Source organism: Lepidochelys kempii, chromosome 1 (genome assembly GCF_965140265.1).
Source record: "Lepidochelys kempii isolate rLepKem1 chromosome 1, rLepKem1.hap2, whole genome shotgun sequence".
Classification (NCBI taxonomy): domain Eukaryota; kingdom Metazoa; phylum Chordata; order Testudines; family Cheloniidae; genus Lepidochelys; species Lepidochelys kempii.
In genome coordinates this window covers 240,714,759-240,736,848 of record NC_133256.1, presented here as the reverse complement: position 1 = coordinate 240,736,848, position 22,090 = coordinate 240,714,759, and the positions used below count along the sequence as shown (strand labels likewise).

At 44.4% G+C, this 22,090-nt stretch overlaps 2 protein-coding genes across 9 annotated transcripts in view; both read left to right on the top strand.

Annotated features, from left to right (window-relative positions):
* The window catches only part of WNT5B (Wnt family member 5B), a 97,107-nt gene extending 94,171 nt beyond the window's left edge, over nt 1–2,936 (top strand). For all 3 annotated transcript variants that reach the window (XM_073320345.1, XM_073320336.1, XM_073320354.1), the window contains exon 5: nt 1,400–2,936. In XM_073320345.1, coding sequence (XP_073176446.1) covers nt 1,400–1,858 — 459 coding nt within the window. In that variant the 3' untranslated portion in view covers nt 1,859–2,936. The remainder of the gene's footprint in view (nt 1–1,399) is intronic.
* A 10,140-nt stretch (nt 2,937–13,076) lies between these two features.
* Nucleotides 13,077–22,090, top strand: part of ADIPOR2 (adiponectin receptor 2) — a 64,557-nt gene continuing 55,543 nt past the window's right edge. For 2 of the 6 annotated variants that reach the window (XM_073320249.1, XM_073320258.1), the window contains exons 1-2: nt 13,137–13,276; nt 14,417–14,483. The gene's annotated coding sequence lies outside the window, so the exon portion shown is untranslated. The other 4 variants (XM_073320240.1, XM_073320265.1, XM_073320283.1 and 1 more) reach the window with 3 other exon arrangements.

The window sequence follows — 22,090 nt, the reverse complement described above, 5'->3', positions numbered from 1 at the left end:
TTACCACTTGAGCTAAAGCAGAATCTCTACTAGCTGTCAGCCGTATTAGGCCTTAGGTGCCTTTTATACACCTAGTCACTAGTAGTTTTAGCAGCAGTCCTGTGGAATCTCTAAAGTAGTTGAGAGATTGGTTTCACTTATACAGTTCTGTTCAGTGTAACGAACAAACTCAACCTGTTTAGTTTTTTCACCACTGATTTTGAGTTTTTCTGTTCTTGTGGTTTTTTAATGTCTGTCTCTCTCCTTATTAGGATAAGAAGAAACATGACTCTTCTCCCTCACATCGTCTCCACACATGCTTTTGAGAGATTAACACACACAGGGCTAAATTTTTCAAAAGCAATAATTAATTGTGGGTGTCCAACTTGAAATACTTTGAGCTGGATTTTCAGAGGTACTGTGCCCATTGATATCTGAAAATCAGGCTCAAAGTTGCTCAAGTTGTGCACTCCGAAAATGAAGCTCTGAAAACTAGTGGTTGTTTTTTAAATGTTTAAATTTTAGGTCAGCCATACCGTGACACTAGATGAGGAAACTGAAGCCTGGTCAACACTTAAAATGTAGATTGATATATCTACATTGCTTAGCGGTATGAAAAATTCATGCTGTAGCTATGCCAACCTTACTCCCAATGAAGAATGTTTCTGTTGACCTAGCTACTACCACTCAGGGAAGTGGATTATCTAATGACAGAAAAACCCCTTCTGTCGCTGTATGCTGCGTCTATACTATGGTTGAGTTTGGCTATGCCACCGTAGTCCCTGTTGTGTAGTCAAGCCCTGAGGGATTATTTTGGTGTAGAGGAATAACTCAGTGGTGCAAAAGTTGCACTTAGATTTGTAAATCCTATGCAGTTATTATTCTCAGTACACAGAATGGTGACACATTGAAGCAACATGAATTGTCCTTGGCGAGCGAATGCCTTGCTTGTACATGCTTGGTGTGAATCAGTTAATTTTTCACACCATTATTACAATCCCAGGTGTTCCTCTTTGACAGAGAGTGACTCCTCCAGAAATTGTATTTAGAGTGAACAAAGCTCTTGAATGGGGATAGAGGGAAAGAGCCTGGGTGCATGGATTTATTTCAAGAAGATATGGATATAATGCTAGAACTATAGCATCATTGACCTGTTTTACCTATAGGAAATTTACAAGTTCTCAGGTGTTTTGTTGCATTGATTGCTATGGGCTTTGAGGGGACGTGGATGTAGTACGTTAGTCCAGAAGACTGGGGAGCATTTCCAATAGCAGGATTGTGTCTGTTCTGGGGAGAGAGAGAACTGGGTGGATGGTCAGGATAAGTACGCAAGGAAGAGGAACTCAGCACAATTATGTCAGTTCCCAGTGCTATAGAGGTTAATGCGGCTCTTGTCTGATTCCATCTGCTCTTTCTGCAGGCTGTGTACAAGCTGGCAGATGTGGCTTGCAAGTGCCATGGCGTTTCAGGTTCCTGCAGCCTCAAGACCTGCTGGTTGCAGCTGGCAGACTTCCGCAAGGTGGGTGACCTGCTGAAGGAGAAGTATGACAGTGCAGCTGCCATGAGGATCAGTCGCAAAGGCAAGCTGGAGCTGGTAAACAACCGCTTCAACTCACCTACGCAGGAGGACCTGGTCTACATTGACCCCAGCCCTGACTATTGCCTGCGCAATGAGACCACTGGCTCACTGGGCACTCAGGGCCGGCTGTGTAACAAGACCTCAGAGGGCATGGATGGCTGTGAGCTGATGTGTTGTGGCCGGGGCTATGACCAATTCAAGAGCATCCAGGTAGAGCGCTGTCACTGCAAGTTCCACTGGTGCTGCTTTGTCAAGTGTAAAAAGTGCACAGAGATCGTCGACCAGTACGTCTGTAAATGAAAGAGCCACCAAAGCAACAAATCTATATTATATAAATCTATATAAATATATTTTATATTTGTATAAATAAATAGATGATAATAATTAAAGAAGCTTATTTAAGAGACATTTTGGTTTTGAAATTTTCCCATTGGACTGGATGGTTTGCCACTCTCTTTATTCAGCTGTGGAGCAAAGGGGGAATTTGCCCTCAGACCCTTCTCCCCCTGGATGTTATAATCAGAGTGAAGGGAGCCAAAGAGTTGCTCAAAAGGAACTCCCCTCATAGCCACTTCGCTCCAGAAGCAGGGGATTGATTCATGGTCAGATGGTCAAGGAGAAAAGTGGGTTCCCTTTGCTATCTGGTGGTTTAAACTCAAAAGTTTATATGATATTGGACATCTGGAGTCACAATCAAACATGGGAGAGTCTTAGTTATTCATGTTCCAGCTCCCCAAACCCTTTGGACAAGCAAAACGAGAGGATTTGGGCCCATTTTCTGCTCCCTATGAAGGAAGTGCTGGTGCTTTGTCAAACAAGAGGGAAAGTCACCCAGGTCTCGTGCTGAAAAATATGGATTAAAATACAAGGTACTATATAGAGTGCTTGGAATGAGGACAAAGCAGGGACTCCTGCACAGTGGTGGGGAGACCACCTGTTCCAAGTGAGGGAGGAAGGTGTGATCTTCAATTGGGAAGAACTACTGTATCCTGAGAGTTTAAAAGAAACTAGCGCCTAGCTCTTCTGAACCTCAAGGATCAATGAGAAAAATCTGCCAAAGCCCTATCTAGGCTGGTCTGTCAAGGAGATCCTTTTCCCCTCCGCTGTAATTCACTTTGTCTTTGCGGATTAGGAGCTGCTATCTGTCTCCTAGGCCTATTGGGCTCTTTGGAAAAGAAATATACTCCATGTGTGGAGTGTGTGAGAGAGCCATACATGCATGCAGGGGACTGGATGAACACTGCACCTTAGTCCTTACCATTGTTGCCATTTCTCCCCTTTGGAGTGGACACAAATGGTTACCTTGCCCAGCTCTTTTCAATCCTCCTCACCTCTGTCCCAGATGTACAGTTTCTCTTTACCATTAAATACCCCTCACTGAGGTTTCTTTCTCTCTCTCTTGCTTGTGTATGTGTGTGTTTTGTTTTATTCTGTTTTGTTATTTATTTCAGAATCCAGGGGGCCAAACTCTTCTCTGGTGTAAACCCACTGCAGTCATTGGAGCTGTACCAAGGATGACTGTTTCACCAGAATGTGGGCTAGGTGTTCAAGGAGTGAGGTCCATTCTGCACCCTCTTGTGGTGATAACGGAGAATAATGAAATGGTGCTTGAGCAGAGGCCCATTAGCAAAATCTACTAATCTCTCTTAACTTTATTGCAATTATAACAGAATTCAATTAGTAAAATATGGATGGAACATATGCTGATCCTAGCACAGGACATTTCCTGCCCTTCATGGCATCTGCAGAGTTCATTTGCAGGCATAGAGGAATCAGAGAAGCGAACCTCAAAATGTAAACATTTACTAATATACTTCCCATTTTTTACTGACATTTTAAGTTTTTTATTGACAAATTATTGTTCAAATGAACAAAAAATGCCAATTCATGGACAAGATCCATAGTCCAGAAAACTAGATTTTTGAAACTTTACGACATTTATTTCTGATTAAACATGGCAACTTTTACAGAACCCACTATTTCAACCATCAGAGAATCCTGCAAATGCATATTTCATATTTAAAGTATTGGAAGAGTCCAGAAATCCACAAGAAAGAAAAATTATGCTGAGTGATTAGTTTGCTTATTTTTATGGATGTGTCCACTTTTTATTTTTGTAATCTAATATTTGTTTCTTATTCAACAGTCAATATATTTGTTGGCATTGCAGAGAGCAATTTCTTGGAATACAAAAGGTTGCCTAAATTTATTTTATTATATAAAAGCCAAAGCCAATGGTATAGTAATTCAAAGTAACAGAAATAATTTTCCATGCATGGAAAAATGTGAATACAGTGGCCTGACCCAACTCCAATTAAACCTCAATGGGAACTAGTCTGAGCCCAAGATCAGGTCAAATGTGTAAGCTATACAATCAGGGGATACTATACATTCCCTGTTCAGTAATAAAACTCATTGTACATTGGATATATCTAAAAAAGATGTTTTCCTCCCCCTAAGGTCAGCCCCATGTTCTGTCCCATCCTCACTGCATGAGTGCTGAAAGGTGTTACCTACTTGTATATGACACCCCACAGGCATTGCTAATATATCCAGTAATTCAAAGTCTTTTCACTTGGCTTTTACATTAAAGACCATACATGTAAGGGACTCTTAACACATTTTCTAGCATTGCACCACAGTAAATTTTGTGGGTGTAAATAATTGCAAGTGGAAGTGATGACAAGGGAAGAGGGAAATGCCAAGCCTCTCCAACTTTTAAGAGAAAGAAGCAAACAGGGAAGAAGTTGGAGGCTTCGGTTGAAGAGATATGCATGAGGTGCCCCACAATCCCCTTCTCCAACTAGAGTGTGGGAAATTTTCCATGACTATGCCAGAAAGGATATACAGACTTGCCATCCTCCCCTTCAGGCAGGGGTGGCCAACCTGTGGCTCTGGAGCCACATGTGGCTCTTCAGAAGTTAACATGCGGCTCCTTGTATAGGCAGCAACTCCGGGGCTGGAGCTACAGGCGCCAACTTTCCAATGTGCCGGGGGGTGCTCACTGCTCAACCCCTGACTCTGCCACAGGCCCTGCCTCCACTCCACCCCTTCCCTGAGCCTGCCATGCCCTCGCTCCTGCCCCTTCCCCCCAGAACTCCCAGCACCCCATGGAACAGCTGATCGGGAGGTGTGGGGAAGGATGGGGAGGCGCTGATTGGCAGGGCTGCCGGTGGGCGGGAGGCACTGGGAGTGGGGGGGCAGGGGAGCTGATGGGGGGCTGCTGACATAGTACTGTGGCTCTTTGGCAATGTACATTGGTAAATTCTGGCTCCTTCTCCAGCTCAGGCTTGGCCACCCCTGCCCTAAAGTGTCAGGAGAGTAGCAGATGACTGGGTTTCCTCCCTCATGAAGACAACAGCAAGTAGGGGGAGCCTGTTGATGGAGGAAGTTGTTTGAGGCTTATTGAAGGGCTTCTTCTATAGCAGGGGTGGGCAAACTTTTTGGCTCAAGGGCCACATCTGGGAATAGAAATTGTATGGCGGGCCATGAATGCTCACAAAATTGGGGTTGGGGTGTGGGGAGGGGGTGAAGAGTCTGGTTGGGGGTGTGGGCTTCGGAGTGGGGCCAGGAATGAGGAGTTCAGGGTGCAGGAGAGGGCTCCAGGCTGGGGTGTGGGGTGCAGTGGAGAGGACTTTGGCTGGTGGTACAGGCTCTGGGGTGGGGCTGAGGAGTTTGGTGAGTAGGTGGCTGCTCTGGGCTGGGACCAAGGGGCTTGGAGGTTGGGAGGGGGATCAGAGCTGGGGTAGGGGGTTGAGGTGCGGGAAGGGGTTCAGGATCCGGCTGGGGGTGCGAGCTCTGGGGTGGGGCTGGGGATGAGGGGCTTGGGGTGCAGGAGGGTGCTGCGGGCTAGGATTGAGGGGTTCAGAGGGCGGGAGGGGGATCAGGGCTGGGGTAGGGGATAGGGGCGTGAGGAGAGGCTCAGGAGTGCAGGTTCCGGGCGGCGCTTACCTCAAGCGGCTCCCGGAAGCAGCAGCATGTCCCTCCTCTGACTCCTACGCTGAGGCGCAGCCAGGTGGCTGTGCACGCTGCTCCGTCCACAGGCACCGCCCCTGCAGCTCCCATTGGAGTGCCAGAGAGGGCCATTGGTGCGGGGCCTTTGGAGTGTGTAGGAGCCAGAGGGGGGCCATGCCTCTGCTTCCGGGAGCCACGTGGAGCAGCCCCCGACCCTGCTCTCCGGCTGGAGCGCTGGAGGGGGGCGATGCCACGGCTTCCAGGAGCCGTGTGGCGCAGCCCCCGACCTTGTGCTCTGGCTGTAGCGCCCGATCAGGGCAAGCCCCAGACCCCGCTCCCCAGCTGGAGCTTGAGGGCCAGCTTAAAAGGCTGGGAGGCCGGATCCGGCCTGCGGGCCGTAGTTTGCCCACCCCTGTTCTATAGGCTCAGAGAAGTATCCAAACGTTTGGAAGCTTCTCTGTACCCCAGTTATTTGGAGACCTTGATCATTGAGAATTATATTAAAAATAACCTAAAGTTCACAAGGATGTCTAATAAAAACCGACATCCTCCAGTTTTTCTGAACATTTTTCCTGGATTTTTTTCAAATGATCTGGCTTTGAGCTTTCCCAAAGTTTGGGGGGTTGGGATCCAGAAGTTTGGTTCAGCCCATCTCTAGCTAAAGGGCAATTTATGTGGCACCCTCACACAAAAGAACCTCCTTGGGATAGTAATAAGAATGTAAATCAGAGCAGATTTAGATGGGCTTGATGCGTGCAAAGCCAAGGAAGGGCAAACAGCAGATGAAAACCAAAGAGGAACTACTCCTTGCCAATGAGGGAGAAAGTAGTGGATTTTAAATTGCACATTGCTAGATAGACAGTGTGATCCAGAGGCACAGGATGGGGAGTCAAGACCTAGGTTCTATTTCCAGCACTGCCACTGACCTTAGACAAGTCACTTTACATCTTTGTACCTCAGTCTCCTCATATATAAAATGAGAGTAATGATACTTGCCTTACCCATAAAGCACTTTGAAATGTATGAATTAAGAATGCTAATAACTAATATTTACTATTATTAATTATTGTAGCCATACGGCATTGTGCTGTAACACTCAGAGCTCTAACAAAACAGCACAGAGGCAGGCTAGATTGGTACCTAGATGAGGGACATCAAAGAAACACTAAGGTGGTGTTGGGGATTCAGCAAGAAGCACTCTTTTTTCTGAGTCTGTATTGAACAAATGCCCTATACCAGCATGGTGTTAGTGGGAGATGCTGTTTTCTGAATGAAATGTGAAACTAATGACTTGATCATTCATGGTAATTAAATAGCTCATGGTAGCCTGTAAGATTAAAGATGTTAGTCTGGTTTCTGAGCCAAATACCTGATTGCCTAAATTCTGCTTGCAGTTCAAATGCATACGATAGTCTTCCCTTTCCACCCCTAAATCATTGTGTAGAATGTGCACCCCATGAGACTAATCTGTAGCCTGTGGACAAAGATGCCAATTGCCATCTTCTGCCGGTGTACATACAGCATACCAAAGAAACCTCAGGGCTCCCATTTGGAGGAGGTCTGGTATCTTCCATCTAGTAGGCAGGTGCCTATCTGCATCTCTGAAGTGGCTATCCCAATGGTATCTACACACAGCTGTGTAGAATCACACACATTTTCTCCCTAAGCTTCTATTTAACTGCATTTTAGGATACAGATTATATTGAAGACTCTATATGAAATAAAGTTCCATTGTACTGTAAGTTGTAAAGGGAAATACTATATACATGGGCTGATATGATGTATTCTACCTCAGGCAGGGCTGGAGAAGATGGCTCAGTGGGGTAAGCATCAGATTTTGGTAAACTTAAATTTCCTGAAACCAGAGGTTTGAATACTGACTTTCCCAAGGTCACAGTGAGTCAGTGACAGAGGTGAAAATAGGATCCCAGATTCCCGGTCACGTGCCATATCCACTGGACCGCAACCACCTTCCCCATCATTTTATCAGAGATGAACAAAACAAAATGCTTACAGCCACCAGAATACCCACCAGGAAAAACAGATCACAAGCATGTACTTTAAACCCAAGGATAAAAATAATTAAAAACAACATAAAAATATGAAGATCACCCTAAAGCTTTATTGTCAAATCTCCATTTTGCAGACTTCTTCCTGCAGGGGACAAAGGTGTAGCTGTTGCCCTCCCGCTTCTCCCTCTCCCTTTTCAGATGACACAGGAGAGCTACCACTCTCATCAGGAGAGCATGAGAGGGTGTGAAAGGCACACTGGCAGCCGCTAGAACAGAGGAAGGAAGACCAACAGCAGGAACAGTTTCTCTTTCCCTGTGGGAAGCAGAGGACAGCTACTTCTCCCCTTCTTCCCCAAAACTGGACAGCCATAAGAGGGACAGGTAGGGCTGTACATTGTGTACTGTCATGGGGTACACTGGCTCCTTAAGATCTAGGGGGAAAGTGTGCAGGGCCATATTACCTCATTCCAAGGGGCTTGTTCAAAGACAAATGTGTGGGTCAAAAGACACAAGCACTGAGAGAGAAAAAATGGTTTTGGGAGGGAGTAGTTTGTGGGAGAAAACCCAGCCTGTTGAGTCTGTCAAGAACGCTTGAAGTCTGGGAGGTCAACGTTCCCATCTTCTCTCAACGAAATGGAATCTGGGAAATACAGATCCCCCTGGGGCTTCTGGGATTTGTAGGGCTCCACAGGAAGACATGCTGAGAAAGGGACAGCCTCTTGCTTGATAGCAGGAGTCTAGGAGAGTCCAGGTAGGGAGATTCTGCAGTGGCTTTCTCTTCTTTTTGCAAATAAATTCTAGCTGTTTATTATTTACTTTAGCCACCAGATCTCTGGGGAGAGTTTGGAATTTTACCAGGAGTCCCTGGGAGGAAGATATTTGAGTATGGGACCATTTTGTTTGTTTTAAATTTTATTACAAGACTTTCTGTCTGTTTGTTTGTTTGGACTTTGCCAGCACATCTCTGGGAAGAGTCTTGATTGTACAGAGAAAGAAATGCCCCAGGGATGGGGCCATATTGCTTGGTTGTTTTTACATTCAACAGGCATGGCCTTCTGCAGACATCAGCCTGCCATACAACCCATCTGTGACAATACTTAGAAATGGATAGTCCTCATGTTCAATTGAAACACTAGTTTCTCTGAGTACTCCCTCATCTGGATGCGCTGAAGTTGAGGGGTATGGTGAGTGATCACCTGCAGACTTCCTTTGATGTGAAGCAGCAGAAACAAGAACCAAATTCTCTATGCTATAAGCACAGCAACATTATCTTCCAATGATATTAAGGTCACAGGGCTGGACCTTTGCTTATGACCATAGGCGCTGGAACTAGGAGTGCTGGGGTTGCTACTGCACCCCCTGGCTTGAAGTGGTTTCCATTATATACAGGATTTAAAGTTTGATTCAATGGCTCTCAGCACCCCCATTATACAAATTGTTCCAGCACCCCTGCTTCTGATCAGGATGAGAGGCACAATTAGAATAATATAGTAATGAATTCATAGCCACCTAGGACAATCACAACTGTCACTATGCTTCACACAGACCACACAGGTCCCTAGTACCTAAACTACAAGGGAATCTCCATTAGTTATTTACTTTATATAGCCTATGACACACAGATGAATAGTTCTTAATCCCACCAGTAGGGAGCAGTGGTATACATACATATTAGTATGTTACAATACAATACACTCAGGGTGGGGCATGAAGGTAAAATTATTATTTTCTTTTTTAGACTGGGCTTGTACGTTAAATGAACTGTTAGTGTTTCTGTTTAATGTAGAGCCAGACTTCCATTTCTCCATCCACAATCGTAAATCTTGGCTCTGTGCTCACAGCACTGTCCAGAAAGAAACACTGGAGAGTTTTTAATCCAGTGACGAAACAATTGACTGGCTCTTTCATAGTCTCATCAATTCAATGAGGGCTAGATTATGACCTAATTTCTCATCTTGTTTAAGGGCGGCACAACTATGCCACCCTAGAAGCAGCTCTGGAGAGGAATTATGACTCAGAAAGGAATTGATCCTGGGGGAAGTAAATTACTGAAGTCTTTGACAGGGCATTCCCAATCCCCAGCCCTTCTGTCCTTTTTCTTCCCTCTTCCTTGCAGGAAGGAAGCAGCAGCTTCTTTGCAGAGCCTGCTTTCTCTCCCTAACTAAGCACAGAACCATGACTGGGACAGGCCATGGCATTGCCACATAAGGACAAATGGCAGTCTTGCCCATAGAACCAAGAATGTGAGACGTGGAAGGCTGAATTTAATCTCATCATTCTTAGCCAATAAGAACTATTAATTTTCTCTTCCAGCAAATTAACATCTTTGGAAGTCTGGTATCCAGCATTATATTAACTCCAATACCGTATTTAAAAAGAAAAACATAATTATTTGCTTCTAGGATACAGAATTTGCTTCAGTACAAATTGTAGCAAGTTGCCACCTCAGTATATAAAGGTAAGTAACCTGGAACTCCAAGAACCTTTCTAAGAAAACAATTCTGAATAGGTTCCAAGAAGGAACAAATGCCCTGCACTAGAACCCCATACTTTTAGCACTGGTTTTTGTGGACTAGCTGGCTAATACATGTATTTTTCTTTGCTTATTTTAATTCCATTGGTGTTAATAATTCCTCTCCCTCCCTAGTAAAACTTGTAGACAGTTATTATTTCTTTTCTTAAAATGTTATTTGATTAAGATAGACATAGTTAGTTCTTTTAATCATTCCTCAAAAATCAGTCCCTGAGTTCTATTCCTTATTTTTCCTCCCCTGAATTTTATCCAATAATTCCTCCATCTAGCCCATAATTTTTTGATTAGTGCATATATTATAGAAAAACATCCAATCTTAATTTAAAGATGTCAAGTCATGGGGAATCCACTACACATCTCTTGGTAAATTGTTCCATCAGTTAATTACCCACACTGTTAAAAATGTGCCCCTGATTTCCATTTTGCAATTTCAACTTTCAGCCACTGGATCTTCTTATGCCTTTGTTAGATTAGAGCCTCACTACCATCAGAAAACTTCTCGTTTGGTACTTACAGCCTGCGATCAAGTCACTTCTTAACCTTCTCTTTGATAACTAAATAGTAGAGTTGGGCAGAGAAACGTAATGCCGTTTCACAGAGGATTTAGATCAGTGGTGGGCAACCTGCGGGGATTGATAGTGGGACTGAGCCTTTCACCTCTACAGGCCTGCTTCCCGCAGCTCCCATTGGCCGGGAACAGTGAACCGCAGCAAATGAGAGCTGTGGGTGGCCGTGCAAATGTAAACAAACTGTCTGGCAGCCTGCCGGCGGTTTACCCTGACGGGTTGCATGTGGGCCGCAGGTTGCCCACCACTGATTTAGATATTTCAAAATGTGGTTTATTTAGACTTGGAATGAAAACAAAAATTTAAAAATTCTCCATGAAAGTGTATGAAGCCCCATACCTGGAGCAGTCTGCATGGTGGTTTGCCCTGCAGCTACAGACCCTGGAAGCCCTGAGGTCCCCAACTGTGAGACAGTGGGCATGGTGGCTGCCCCAGAGCTAGGGACTCTGGAAGTCCTGGGCTGATGGGTAGCTGTGAGAATGGGAAGTAGTGAGGCCATTCAGAGAAAAGAGAGGTGGGATGTCAAGGAGACAGGTGGGAAAGCTGGCAGGAAAACAGCCAGGTTTCGAAATATGCCTGGAAGTTCTGTTGGAACTTCAAAACTATCTCTGTGAAGTTTTGATTTAGATGAATTGGCAAATTCCAATGAAAATATTTTTTTGGAATTTTTTCTGACCAGTTCTACTATATAAATTGATTTTAAATTTTTCATGGTAAGGCAGTTATTTGAGACCTTGAATCATTCTTGTACATCTATTTTGAACTATTTTCATGCGGTAGTTGCTTCTTAAATTTTATTTGAGTCAACAGTGTGCCCTTGTTGCCAAGAAGGCCAGTGGCATTTGGGATGTATAAATAGGGGCATTGCCAGCAGATGGAGGGACGTGATCGTTCCCCTCTATTCGACACTGGTGAGGCCTCATCTGGAGTACTGTGTCCGGTTTTGGGCCCCACACTACAAGAAGGATGTGGAAAAATTGGAAAGAGTCCAGCGGAGGGCAACAAAAATGATTAGGGGACTGGAACACATGACTTATGAGGAGAGGCTGAGGGAACTGGGGATGTTTAGTCTATGGAAGAGAAGAATGAGGGGGGATTTGATAGCTGCTTTCAAACTACCTGAAAGGGGGTTCCAAAGAGGATGGATCTAGACTGTTCTCAGTGGTAGCAGATGATAGAACAAGGAGTAATGGTCTCAAGTTGCAGTGGGGGAGATTTAGCTTGGATATTAGGAAAAACTTTTTCACTAGGAGAGTGGTGAAACACTGGAATGCGTTACCTAGGGAGGTGGTGGAATCTCCTTCCTTAGAAGTTTTTAAGGTCAGGCTTGACAAAGCCCTGGCTGGGATGATTTAATTGGGGATCGGTCCTGCTTTGAGCAGGGGGTTAGAATAGATGACCTCCTGAGGTCCCTTCCAACCCTGATATTATATGATTCTATGATCTAATTTTTAAATTATATTGTGAAACAGTATTTGTCTCACTGTCTGTATTTGCCTTTTTGATGTACTGTACTGCGTACATATGAACTTACCATCACAAGGGAAGTCTCATAAATATATTTTGATGTGTGGTGAATGTTGTACATATATGTACAAATATAATTGTGATAAAAGTTTAATGTATATGTTCCCCCTCCCTCAGAGTTTTGTATTTTAAAAATAAGATTGGGTGTCCTGTTGTGATAAGTTTTATATTATAACAGAGACTGTTATATTGGGAATCTTAAATTTTTAAATATATTTTTAAATAATGTGCACTATTTTTCTGTAAAATCTTTGTTGCTTTGGGCAAGATGCTGCAAACACTTTTGCATTTTGCTACCATTGTGGAGATTTTTTGGAGGAGAAAGGGACAGTGACCCCGCCCCACTTCCACGGGGTGGGGGGGGAGCAGTGTTATGCAGAGACCCCCGCCCCGTCCCTAACTGCATTGTGACACACTTATCCCCCACAGGGAGGACGTTGCCCCTCACAGGATGTCTGAGAGACTTGCCCACTGGGATACCTCCCCCTTCGTGGCAGAGCAGCACCCCTCACAGGGACGGGGTGGCTGCCCCCGCAGAGGAAAGCAACATGTGTGTCTGCGAGGCAGCCTCTGGAAGCTCCCTGCCCCCCCCCGCCGACTCAGGTTTCCAAAGCCTCCCGGCGCGAGCTTCGCTCGCAAGACAGTAAGAGCCCGCTCGATCGTCACGAACTTCATTCAGCCAATCAAAGAGTGATGCCGGTCGCGCGGCTATGACGAGCCTGAGCAAGGGATTGGGAATCATTACGCAAGTTACGCAACTGAACTAAAGGTCAGGGTGAAAGCGCACGAGCGCCGCGGCTCACAGCGCGCTGCGTGCACATGCGCATTCCTACGCCCCCAGCCCGGCGCGGCCTAGTTTCTGACTACAGCCCCCAAGATACACTTGGGCAGCTCAGCCAACAGGCGTCCGTAGCGGCCTGCGCGTGTGCCGTGAGTAGGCATTGGCTGTGGCCGCCCGTGTGATGGTGACGCTCTGGGGCAAGTGCTAATAGCTAGGCAATAAGGCAGTCGAGCGAGCGAGCGAGCGGGCGGAGGCGGTGCCTGTTGCTGCAGCGGCGGTCGCGGTGGAGGCGCTGTCACCGTAGGGCCTCCTGAGTGCGCGGACGGAGGCGGTAGCCGGAAGGGGGTAGGTAGCCGGAGGGGAGCCGGGGCCTGCGCGGCGGAGGGGCTCTGGGACGCGGCTCTTTCCCCGCAAGGGCAGGGGGCTCTGGGGGGCTCTTCCTCGTGTCCTTCCACCTGGGCTGGCTGGGCGTGAGCTCTGGTACTGGGTCCCTGGCCGCGGCCCCCGGCGGGTGGGAAGGCTCCGGGGCATCCTTCGCCCCACTCCGGTGAGGCCGGGCAGGGGATGCGGACCCTGGGAGGAGGGTTGGGGAGACTCCCAGTTCCCCGGCAAATATCTGAACGGATGCCAGCACGAGGGCAGGCGAGAAATCAAGTTGGAGTAATAGTGTTTGCTTACATCCATAAAGCACTTTGAGATCCTTGGCTGAAGAGTGCTTTATATGGATGAAGTATTGTAAGTGGGTCAAGAGCTCGTCTCATAGCCTCCTCTAAGCTATGAACTTTGTTGTCCGTCTGGGGGGGGGGGGGGGGGTTCTACCTTCCTGATCCTTATAGGTGGAATAAAACTCTTTTGAGTATGTAACATAAGAGGAGGTTTTTTAGTTTGCTTTCCCTTGGGAACCTGTCTACACTCCAGCATTAATGTTAGGTAGCTCAGCAGTTGAGGAAGACACTGAAACAAATCTCTGGAAACTTTCTGTGTGGGAGGAAAAACAGTCATTCTGGTAGAAGCTCAGTACTGCCAAATAAACAAAACCCAAACAGTCATGACTGAGACTTAAATTAGTTACTTTTAAAAAATAAATTGTATTTTTTTGGCCATAATACTGTACAGAGATATAAAAGTGGTATTACTACACGCTTACAAGATATGTAATCAACCAAGTGCTCACCCATTATGTATAACAACACAATAAAAATGTAAAAGTTGAGAGGCTCACTGTTCCGTGTAGACCATAGAGGATACTATAGGTGTTTCAGGATATTTAAAGCATTGAGTAGTAATCCCATTTTGTCATGAACATTCCTAAATTTTATATGACAAAAAGGTGGAATTGATTCAGTGACTTCTTGGACGTGTCTCCATATTAGCTTAATATTTGTTGACATATAGCCATTACTCAATGTTAGATTATAATCTCTTTGACATATGTACTTTTGCCACCTTGCATCTGTAAACTGCCATGCACATTTGTCATTTCAGAAACTGTTCTGCATATTTATTCCTTATTTAAAATTGCACCTATTAGTGTAATTGTGGAGGTTTTTAGGTAAGTACCTAATTTTCTCTTCAAGGATCTAATTGTTAAAGTTGTCCTTATGGTATAATCCTCTTTTTAAGACTTGGAAATGAAGTCTTTACTTGGCATGTTTGACTGCAATAGGGTATGGAAGTAGAGGGGCTTCAGTGTCAGAGCACTTTAACATCTGAGGAAAATAATTATGGTCTCCACAGAAATCAGTCTTTGAAATTCTTAATTATGTACTGTGTAACTTTCCTCCCTTACCAAACACAGTCTATACAATTCTTCAGAACAGAAAAATTATTAACTTTCGTGTTGAGAAGTGCTGAATTGACAACTGGAAATTGCCTCCTGGGATTTCAGGTGGTGCACAGGCAGAAAGCAGAATAAGTTTCCCCACACCACCTTTCTGCATGCTTCAACTGTGTCTGGAAGGACTACTTTTTGGGGAGAAGGAAACTTTGTCACCCTGTCTTATTTGTTACTTGGCCAGCAGGGGTTCCAGTTAGTGCCAGTTGTGATGATGGTTTTGTCGTGTGGACATGTTCTGTAGGGATTTTATTGATAAGTCATTTCATTTAGGCCTTGTCTACATCCTTACACTTTTTACCATATGTGTACACTTGCCAATGGTTCTGTTAACTGCATTCAGCCTAAAGATCACCTTAGTAGTCAGTGTGGAACAGGACAGTCCTGTTTAGCAGTATGTCAGTGATAGCTGATATGTTGAATATTATTTATTCTAATCTAACCTGTTAAACCAGGTTAGTAAATCAGATTGTAGACAAGAGTTCAGGCATGGTAAAATGTCATAATATTTGATCTGGCCTCTGAAGGGTAACTATTGAGCTGGGCTGAATCTGAACCAGTCATGTAGAGGTGAAAGGCTCAGTCCCACTATCAATCCCAGCTCAGTCCAGGCCATCAAACTGAACTTTCCTAAGTGCAGTTAAAATGTGAGGTGAGGAGGGGAAGGGATTGTTTTATGGCAGACTGATATAGTAGCAAAAAGAAAAGGAGTACTTGTGGCACCTTAGAGACTAACCATTTATTTGAGCATAAGCTTTCATGAGCTACAGATGAAGTGAGCTGTAGCTCACGAAAGCTTATGCTCAAATAAATTGGTTAGTCTCTAAGGTGCCACAAGTACTCCTTTTCTTTTTGCAAATACAGACTAACACAGCTGTTACTCTGAAACCTGATATAGCAGCAACTCTTATGGTGAATGTTTTTCTGTTAATGATCTGATTTGTTAATCAAGTGTGTTCTCATCAATGATAAAGGTGCTTTCCTAATTGAAAACCTCTCACTGTAAAATAACCTACCTCTTTAGTACACCAGTAATGTTTATGGCTCACTGGATCACTACATGGTCACCCTTGGAACATTAACTATCCTCACTGCTGAAACAGTTTAGTTAACCCTCATCAGGTCTTAAGGCCTGTCTAAACAATTTGACCATTTTTCTTCTAACTTCTCTCACCAGTGCTGTTCCATGATGAGTAGTAATGGTGGTGGTTCTAGTGTGGGCAGACGCTGATGCTCATTAGCATTTTAATAATTGTGGGTGAGATTCTTGCCCCCACTATGACCCCTGTACACTGGGTGTAAAGGACAAGACATCACAAGAAGTCCTTAAAAGCCTTTTGTACAGGTGCCTGAGTTGCCATTGATCAGGTAGTGAAGGGGTGGTTATCAGTAGCAACAGTTGGCAGTGGGCTCATAATGCTAGTGTCTTCTCTAAGACTTAGTGAAAACTGACCATAGAGAACCTTTAATTGAATATTTGAGGTGGTGAGTTTTCAGTGATCTTGCTTCATTCCAGCAGATTACAAAATAAAAAATGAGGCCCCTCTGATGGTCTCATCAGACCAGCACTTGTGCTGCTGTTTCAGACACTGCAACATTCATGTGTCCCAATGTACTAAGTATTAGAACACTACTAGATTTCTGAAAATCCATTTCAAGGTTATGTAGTTGTGTAATCCTGCTGTGAAATATATGAAAGGAATAGACTTGCTTCTGCCTCTCCAGAGACCCTGTTTGTCAAGATTTTTCTGGTGTGGAGACAAAGAAATTTTGTGGGTCAAGTCTTCAGGGTTTGCATTAAGTAATGTACTTAATGAACCAAATGTCTAAGTAAAATTTACATTTTCAATTGGAAAGAAGTCATTTTTCAAAGGCTAATGTATTTATGATTTGAGAGTCTGGACTTTAGTCCTTCGGTGGGTAGCTGAGAAAAGAACCTGCTACACAGGAGAGAAGCAGTTATGAAAAACCCTTTGGGGAAAGTGTTTGGGGGAAAGACTGTATCACTTTAAATCTTTTCATTCTTTGATAGAGCTTTGGAAGTAAAACAAATTCAATTTTATAAACATTTTCCCCTTGCTTTCAGCAGGCGCACTGATTCGGTGGGGTTGTGCCCGGATGGTGGGTTAGTGGCTCTGTTTTTTTTTTAAAGCAATTAATTGGTCTTGATGAATAAGATTTATGAAAAAAAATCAGTTTGTAAAAAATAAGGGTGTGGTGGCAAAATTAGTTTTGCTTTTGGCCACCCATTCTTACTCGTTGAAATGGCTAGTTTCTAGAATCCCAATCCCCCCCCACCCCGCCACATTCACTTTTGAATAATAGAAGCCTCTGTTAGCTATCCGATCACATGGGTTCAGTACACAGCATCCTATTTTCCGAGCATAGTTTATTCGAAGCAAGAGGAGAACCTCTTCAAAGCCTTGCAATAAGATGTGTGGAAGGGTTGTGTCTACCCTCCACGTGGCAGCAACCGTGTGGTCGATCTGGAATCTGAGACTTGTGATTTTAATGTCAGAAGATCAATCACAAAAACTAGCTGGAGCATAAATGTTACAAGATATATGCTTATTGGGCAAGCTATCTGAATTGTCTGATGTAGAAGTAAAAGCCCTAACTTAACCCAGTTCAGGCTAACAGGACAAACCTCCAGGTTTACTTTGAGGACAGGTGAAATGGCAAAAACCTATTTATTGTATTGCAAGATTGTGGTCAGTGTGAGATGTATTGCTGGCTGCCTTCTGGAAAGTATTCAGAGTAGCAGCCGTGTTAGTCTGTAGTCGCAAAAAGAAAAGGAGGACTGGTGGCGCCTTAGAGACTAACCAATTTATTTGAGCATGAGCTTTCTTGAGCTACGGCTCACTTCATTGAATGCATCCGATGAAGTGAGCTGTAGCTCACGAAAGCTTATGCTCAAATAAATTGGTTAGTCTCTAAAGTGCCACAAGTACTCCTTTTCCTTCTGGAAAGTAGTTTCATTTGCTAAGGCTGCTTTTCACTTTGGCCTGGTCTATGCTTAAAAGTTAGGTCAATGTAACTACAGCGTTCCAGGGTGTGAAAAAGTCACATCCCTGAGCACCACAGCTGTGCTGATGTAATCCACTGTGTGTATGTGGCTAGGTCAGTGGAATAATTCTTACAGGCGCTTAGAGGTGGATTACCTACAGTGATGGAAAAACCCTTCTGTTGTAGGAAGCATCTGTTCTGTGGCACTACAGCGGTGTAACTGCAGCCTGTCACTGTACCGCTGCAGCCCCTGTAGTGTAGATATGGCCTTGGTTTGAGAGGTGATGAACCACTGAACTTAAACAGGGGAGTACTGGCAGAGTTAGGGAGCTCAGGAATTTCAACGAGCACTTTCAACATTGATACTTAACGTGTGCAAGGAAAAGTTTGTTTTTAACTCATATTTTTAGTTTTCAGTTTTAATGATTTAATTTACTAGTCAGTTTTACTCCTTCTTGGCACACATGGTGCTGTTTTGTTTGAATTTCCAGCACTGCATGGAAACGTCTAAATCACTGTATGGGGGAAGAAGGGAGTGGCTAAAAACAATTTTTCACAGTCTAAATGTTGGACTCTAGACTTGGTGTCTAGTCAAACACTACTAAGCAAGTCAACATCTGGCATAGAGGTGAGACAGCCATGGAATAAAGATGAGCAGATTAGATACAAGATGTTGTATGCATGGTGGCGTGTATTCATTGTAAGAGTTCCTTTTCTCTTTTCCACAATTACGGGTCTGTGTGTGCTGCTGTAATGAAACGTTCCTCATGGAGGAATAGTAGCCTCTTTCTTTCCAGTCCATCGGGCTCTTCCCAGTTTTTTGAGAGCTGTTTGAGACAACGTTCAGCAAAATAAAAGCACTTGAATGATGGGGAAACTTAGATGCTGACTGGCTGGTTATGGGGGTCATGTGACTTATAGTGCAGGAGTACTTGCAGAAACGCATCCTTACACCTATAGGTCAGTGCAGGGTTCCTGGCGTGAAGTTATGTCCATGTAGGGAAAACTTGCATTAGGATGGATTTCAGTATCATTACAGTACGCAGCTTTGGCCATGAAATTTAATGGAGTCCTCTGGGAATGTGACACTTGCTGTAACTCGCTATTAGCAGAGCTAATGAAGCCCTCTGAGAACAGAAGATAAAACCAGGCGCTGCTAACAGAAGGAAAAAGAGGGCTTTGGAGCGGCTGGAGTACTGGCCAAAAGTACCTGGCACCTGACTGTTACTGTAATACAAACAATTATAGCAGAGCGAAAGCTTTCTGTTTAAAGCTTGTCTCTAAGTGCTATAAAATCTGCATGTTTATTTGAATTGCTTTGAAATGTAGTGTGTCTCATGCAGGGTGTGGGGTCTGTTAGTGATCTAAATTTGGGGCCATTTCACTAAGGGGATACGCCTGTGGGTTGGGGGGAAAGACAGCTTTTCTTAAAGTTCAGAGATTCTGGCAGCTTCTTTTTGCTCGCAGATTGAGATCAAACCAGGGCTCAGCTAATCACACCAGGGTGTCCCATGCTTTATGGTTACCCCCAAATTACGTGTACCTTCTGAGGGAAATCAAATATAAATCTTAATTCAAAAAGATTATGCTTTTCCAATTAAGCTGATCATAAGCCTCATGGTTATTTCTGTGCCTACTGAGCATGTGCAAAGAGGCTAACTCTCTGGATAACTACTTCTGCATCACAGGTCCTGAGTGGCTTCAAAGACATGTTGTGGTCATTAAATCCAAGCCTCATCTACTGAGGCAGAAATCCCCAGGGCAGAAATCTGAAATAAAAAAAAACAGGCATGTTGCCCCAAACAGGCATGCTGCCTCTATCAAAAGGAGATTTTTATTTTGGTCAGATGTAATCTGAGCACAACTGAACATTCAGAGGGCACAAACTATTTTTTTAAAATAAAATAAACGAGACAAGGAAATACTGAGAGGAAAAGGTGATTAAGGGTGGAAGAATAGGTGGGAATAGGGAGAGAGGGGTTGGGGAGTAAGGAGATGGGACACTGGGAAGGGACATGGGAGTGAGTGATGGGGGGCCGGGAGTCCTTGTCAAGTCTCACATTCCTCTCCTGTTTGTGTGCCTTAATCTAGTGGCCCCAGCTCATCTGTAGGGGTGTAACCCCCCCTTTTCCTCTTCAAGTGAGCCAGGTCTTACAGGGGCTTGCCTATCTGGAGGGTCTGAATCCCTCTACCTACCCCCTATGTGAGCTGGGATCTGTCCCACGAGTGGTTCCTGAGCCCTGGTCCCTCCCCCGTGTGGGTGTTGGGATCTTGCCCATCTTTGGGGATGTGATTCTCTTCCCTGCTCCCCTCATGTGAGCCAGGGTCTGGGAGGGGCTTGCCTTTCTGTTGGTGTCTGAGCCCTTCTCCCCAACTCCCATCCCATGTGAGCCAGGATCTGGGTAAACCCTGCCCCTCTCTGGGGAGCTAAGAAAAGGCAAGCACCAAGAACACAGCTGAGACTGGGGTCAGGAGCTGAGAACAGATGTGCTTGACACATCAAAAATTCCAGCATGGGGAAAAGGGAACTCCTATTGAAGTGATTCACTCGTGTCACTTGTTTTGTAGCTATTGTTTCAGGCTATTTTAATCACCATGGGGGGTATTCTCTATCAGCTAAGAACATCTCATTGAGATGAATGGGACACCTTTCCGAGCCTGCAACTTGAAGTTTGAGATTCACCCTGGGCAGAAAACTGAGAATGAACTGAAAACGTTTTTGGGAAAAAGCAGCCTGTCACTGTGTAGTTTTGTTTTTTAATTTTGGAGAAATGTTATGAGTACAGTAAAATAGTCAGATGCTGAAACTGTCTTCAAAAAGAAAATAAATTACACATGGAAATGCTTACTGGGAGAGGAGACGTGATGAGCTGTACAAGAATGGCAGTAGGGGATGAGGTGTATGGGTCTGCAGCAAGGAATGGGTGCATTATGGGAATGAGTGGTAGGAGAGGGAAGAGGGGTCAGAAGGCTCGGGGGAGGGGGTAGGGATTAAGAGGAATGGGAGGGGAAAAGATGGGTGGGTGGGGGGGTTGGAGAACAGTGAGTAGCAGAGGGAGTTGGGGATTTAGATGTGGTGGGGCCTGTCAGACCTGAATTTTCCCCTTCCCTATATGTGCTGGCGTCTGGAGGAGCCCTGCTTCTTTGCAGGCTCCCTGCCCACCATGTGTTCAGGTATCTGGGGAAACTCCGCTCCTTTTGGGTGTCTTCCTGCTCTTCTATGTGAGCTGAGATCTGGGGTGGAGGGAATGAAGGTAACCCATTTAAACTAGGGCTGTCACGTGATTAAAAAAATGAAGCGTGTGATTAAAAAAATACCATTTATTTAAATATTTGTGGATGTGTTCTACCTTTTCAAATATATTAATTTCAGTTACAACACAGAATACAAAGTGTACAATTCTCACTTTATATTTCTGATTACAAATATTTGAACTGTAAAAGAAAACAAAAGAAATAGTATTTTTCAATTCAAGTACTGTAGTGCAATCTCTTTATCGTGAAAATTTGAACTTACAAATGTAGAATTATGTACAAAAAATAACTGCACTCAAACACAAAACAATGTAAAACTTTAGAGCCTACAAGTCCACTCAGTCCTATTTCTTCAGCCATTTGCTGAAAAAACAAGTTTGTGTACATTTGCAGGATATAATGCTGCCTGCTTGTTCACAATGTCACCTGACAGTGAGAACAGGCATGCACATGGCACTGTTGTAGCCGGTGTCACAAGATATTTACATGTCAGATGCGCTAAAGATTCATATGTCCTTTCCTGCTTCAACCACCATTCCAGAGGACATGCTTCCATGCTGATGACAGGTTTTGCTCGATAACAATCCAAAGCAGTTTAGACCGATGCATGTTCATTTTCATCCTTTGAGTCAGATGCCACCAGCATTTTTGATGGTTTGGGGTCTGTAGTTTCCGCATCAGTGTTGCTCTTTTAAGACTTCTGAAAGCATGCTCCACATCTCGTCCCTCTCAAATTTTGGACGGCACTTCAGATTCTTAAATCTTGGGTCTAGTGCTGTAGCTATCTTTAGAAATCTGACATTGGTACCTTCTTTGCCTTTTGTCAAATCTGCAGTGAAGATGTTCTTAAAATGAACAGCATGTGCTGAGTCATCATCCGAGACTACTATAAAATGAAATATATGGCAGAATGCGGGTAAAACAGAACAGGAGACATACAATTCTTCCCCAAGGAGTTCAGTCACAAATTTAACACATTTTTTTAATGAGCGTCGTCAGCATGGAAGCATGTCCTCTGGAACGGTGGTTGAAGCAGGAAAGGACATGAATCTTTACATGCCAGA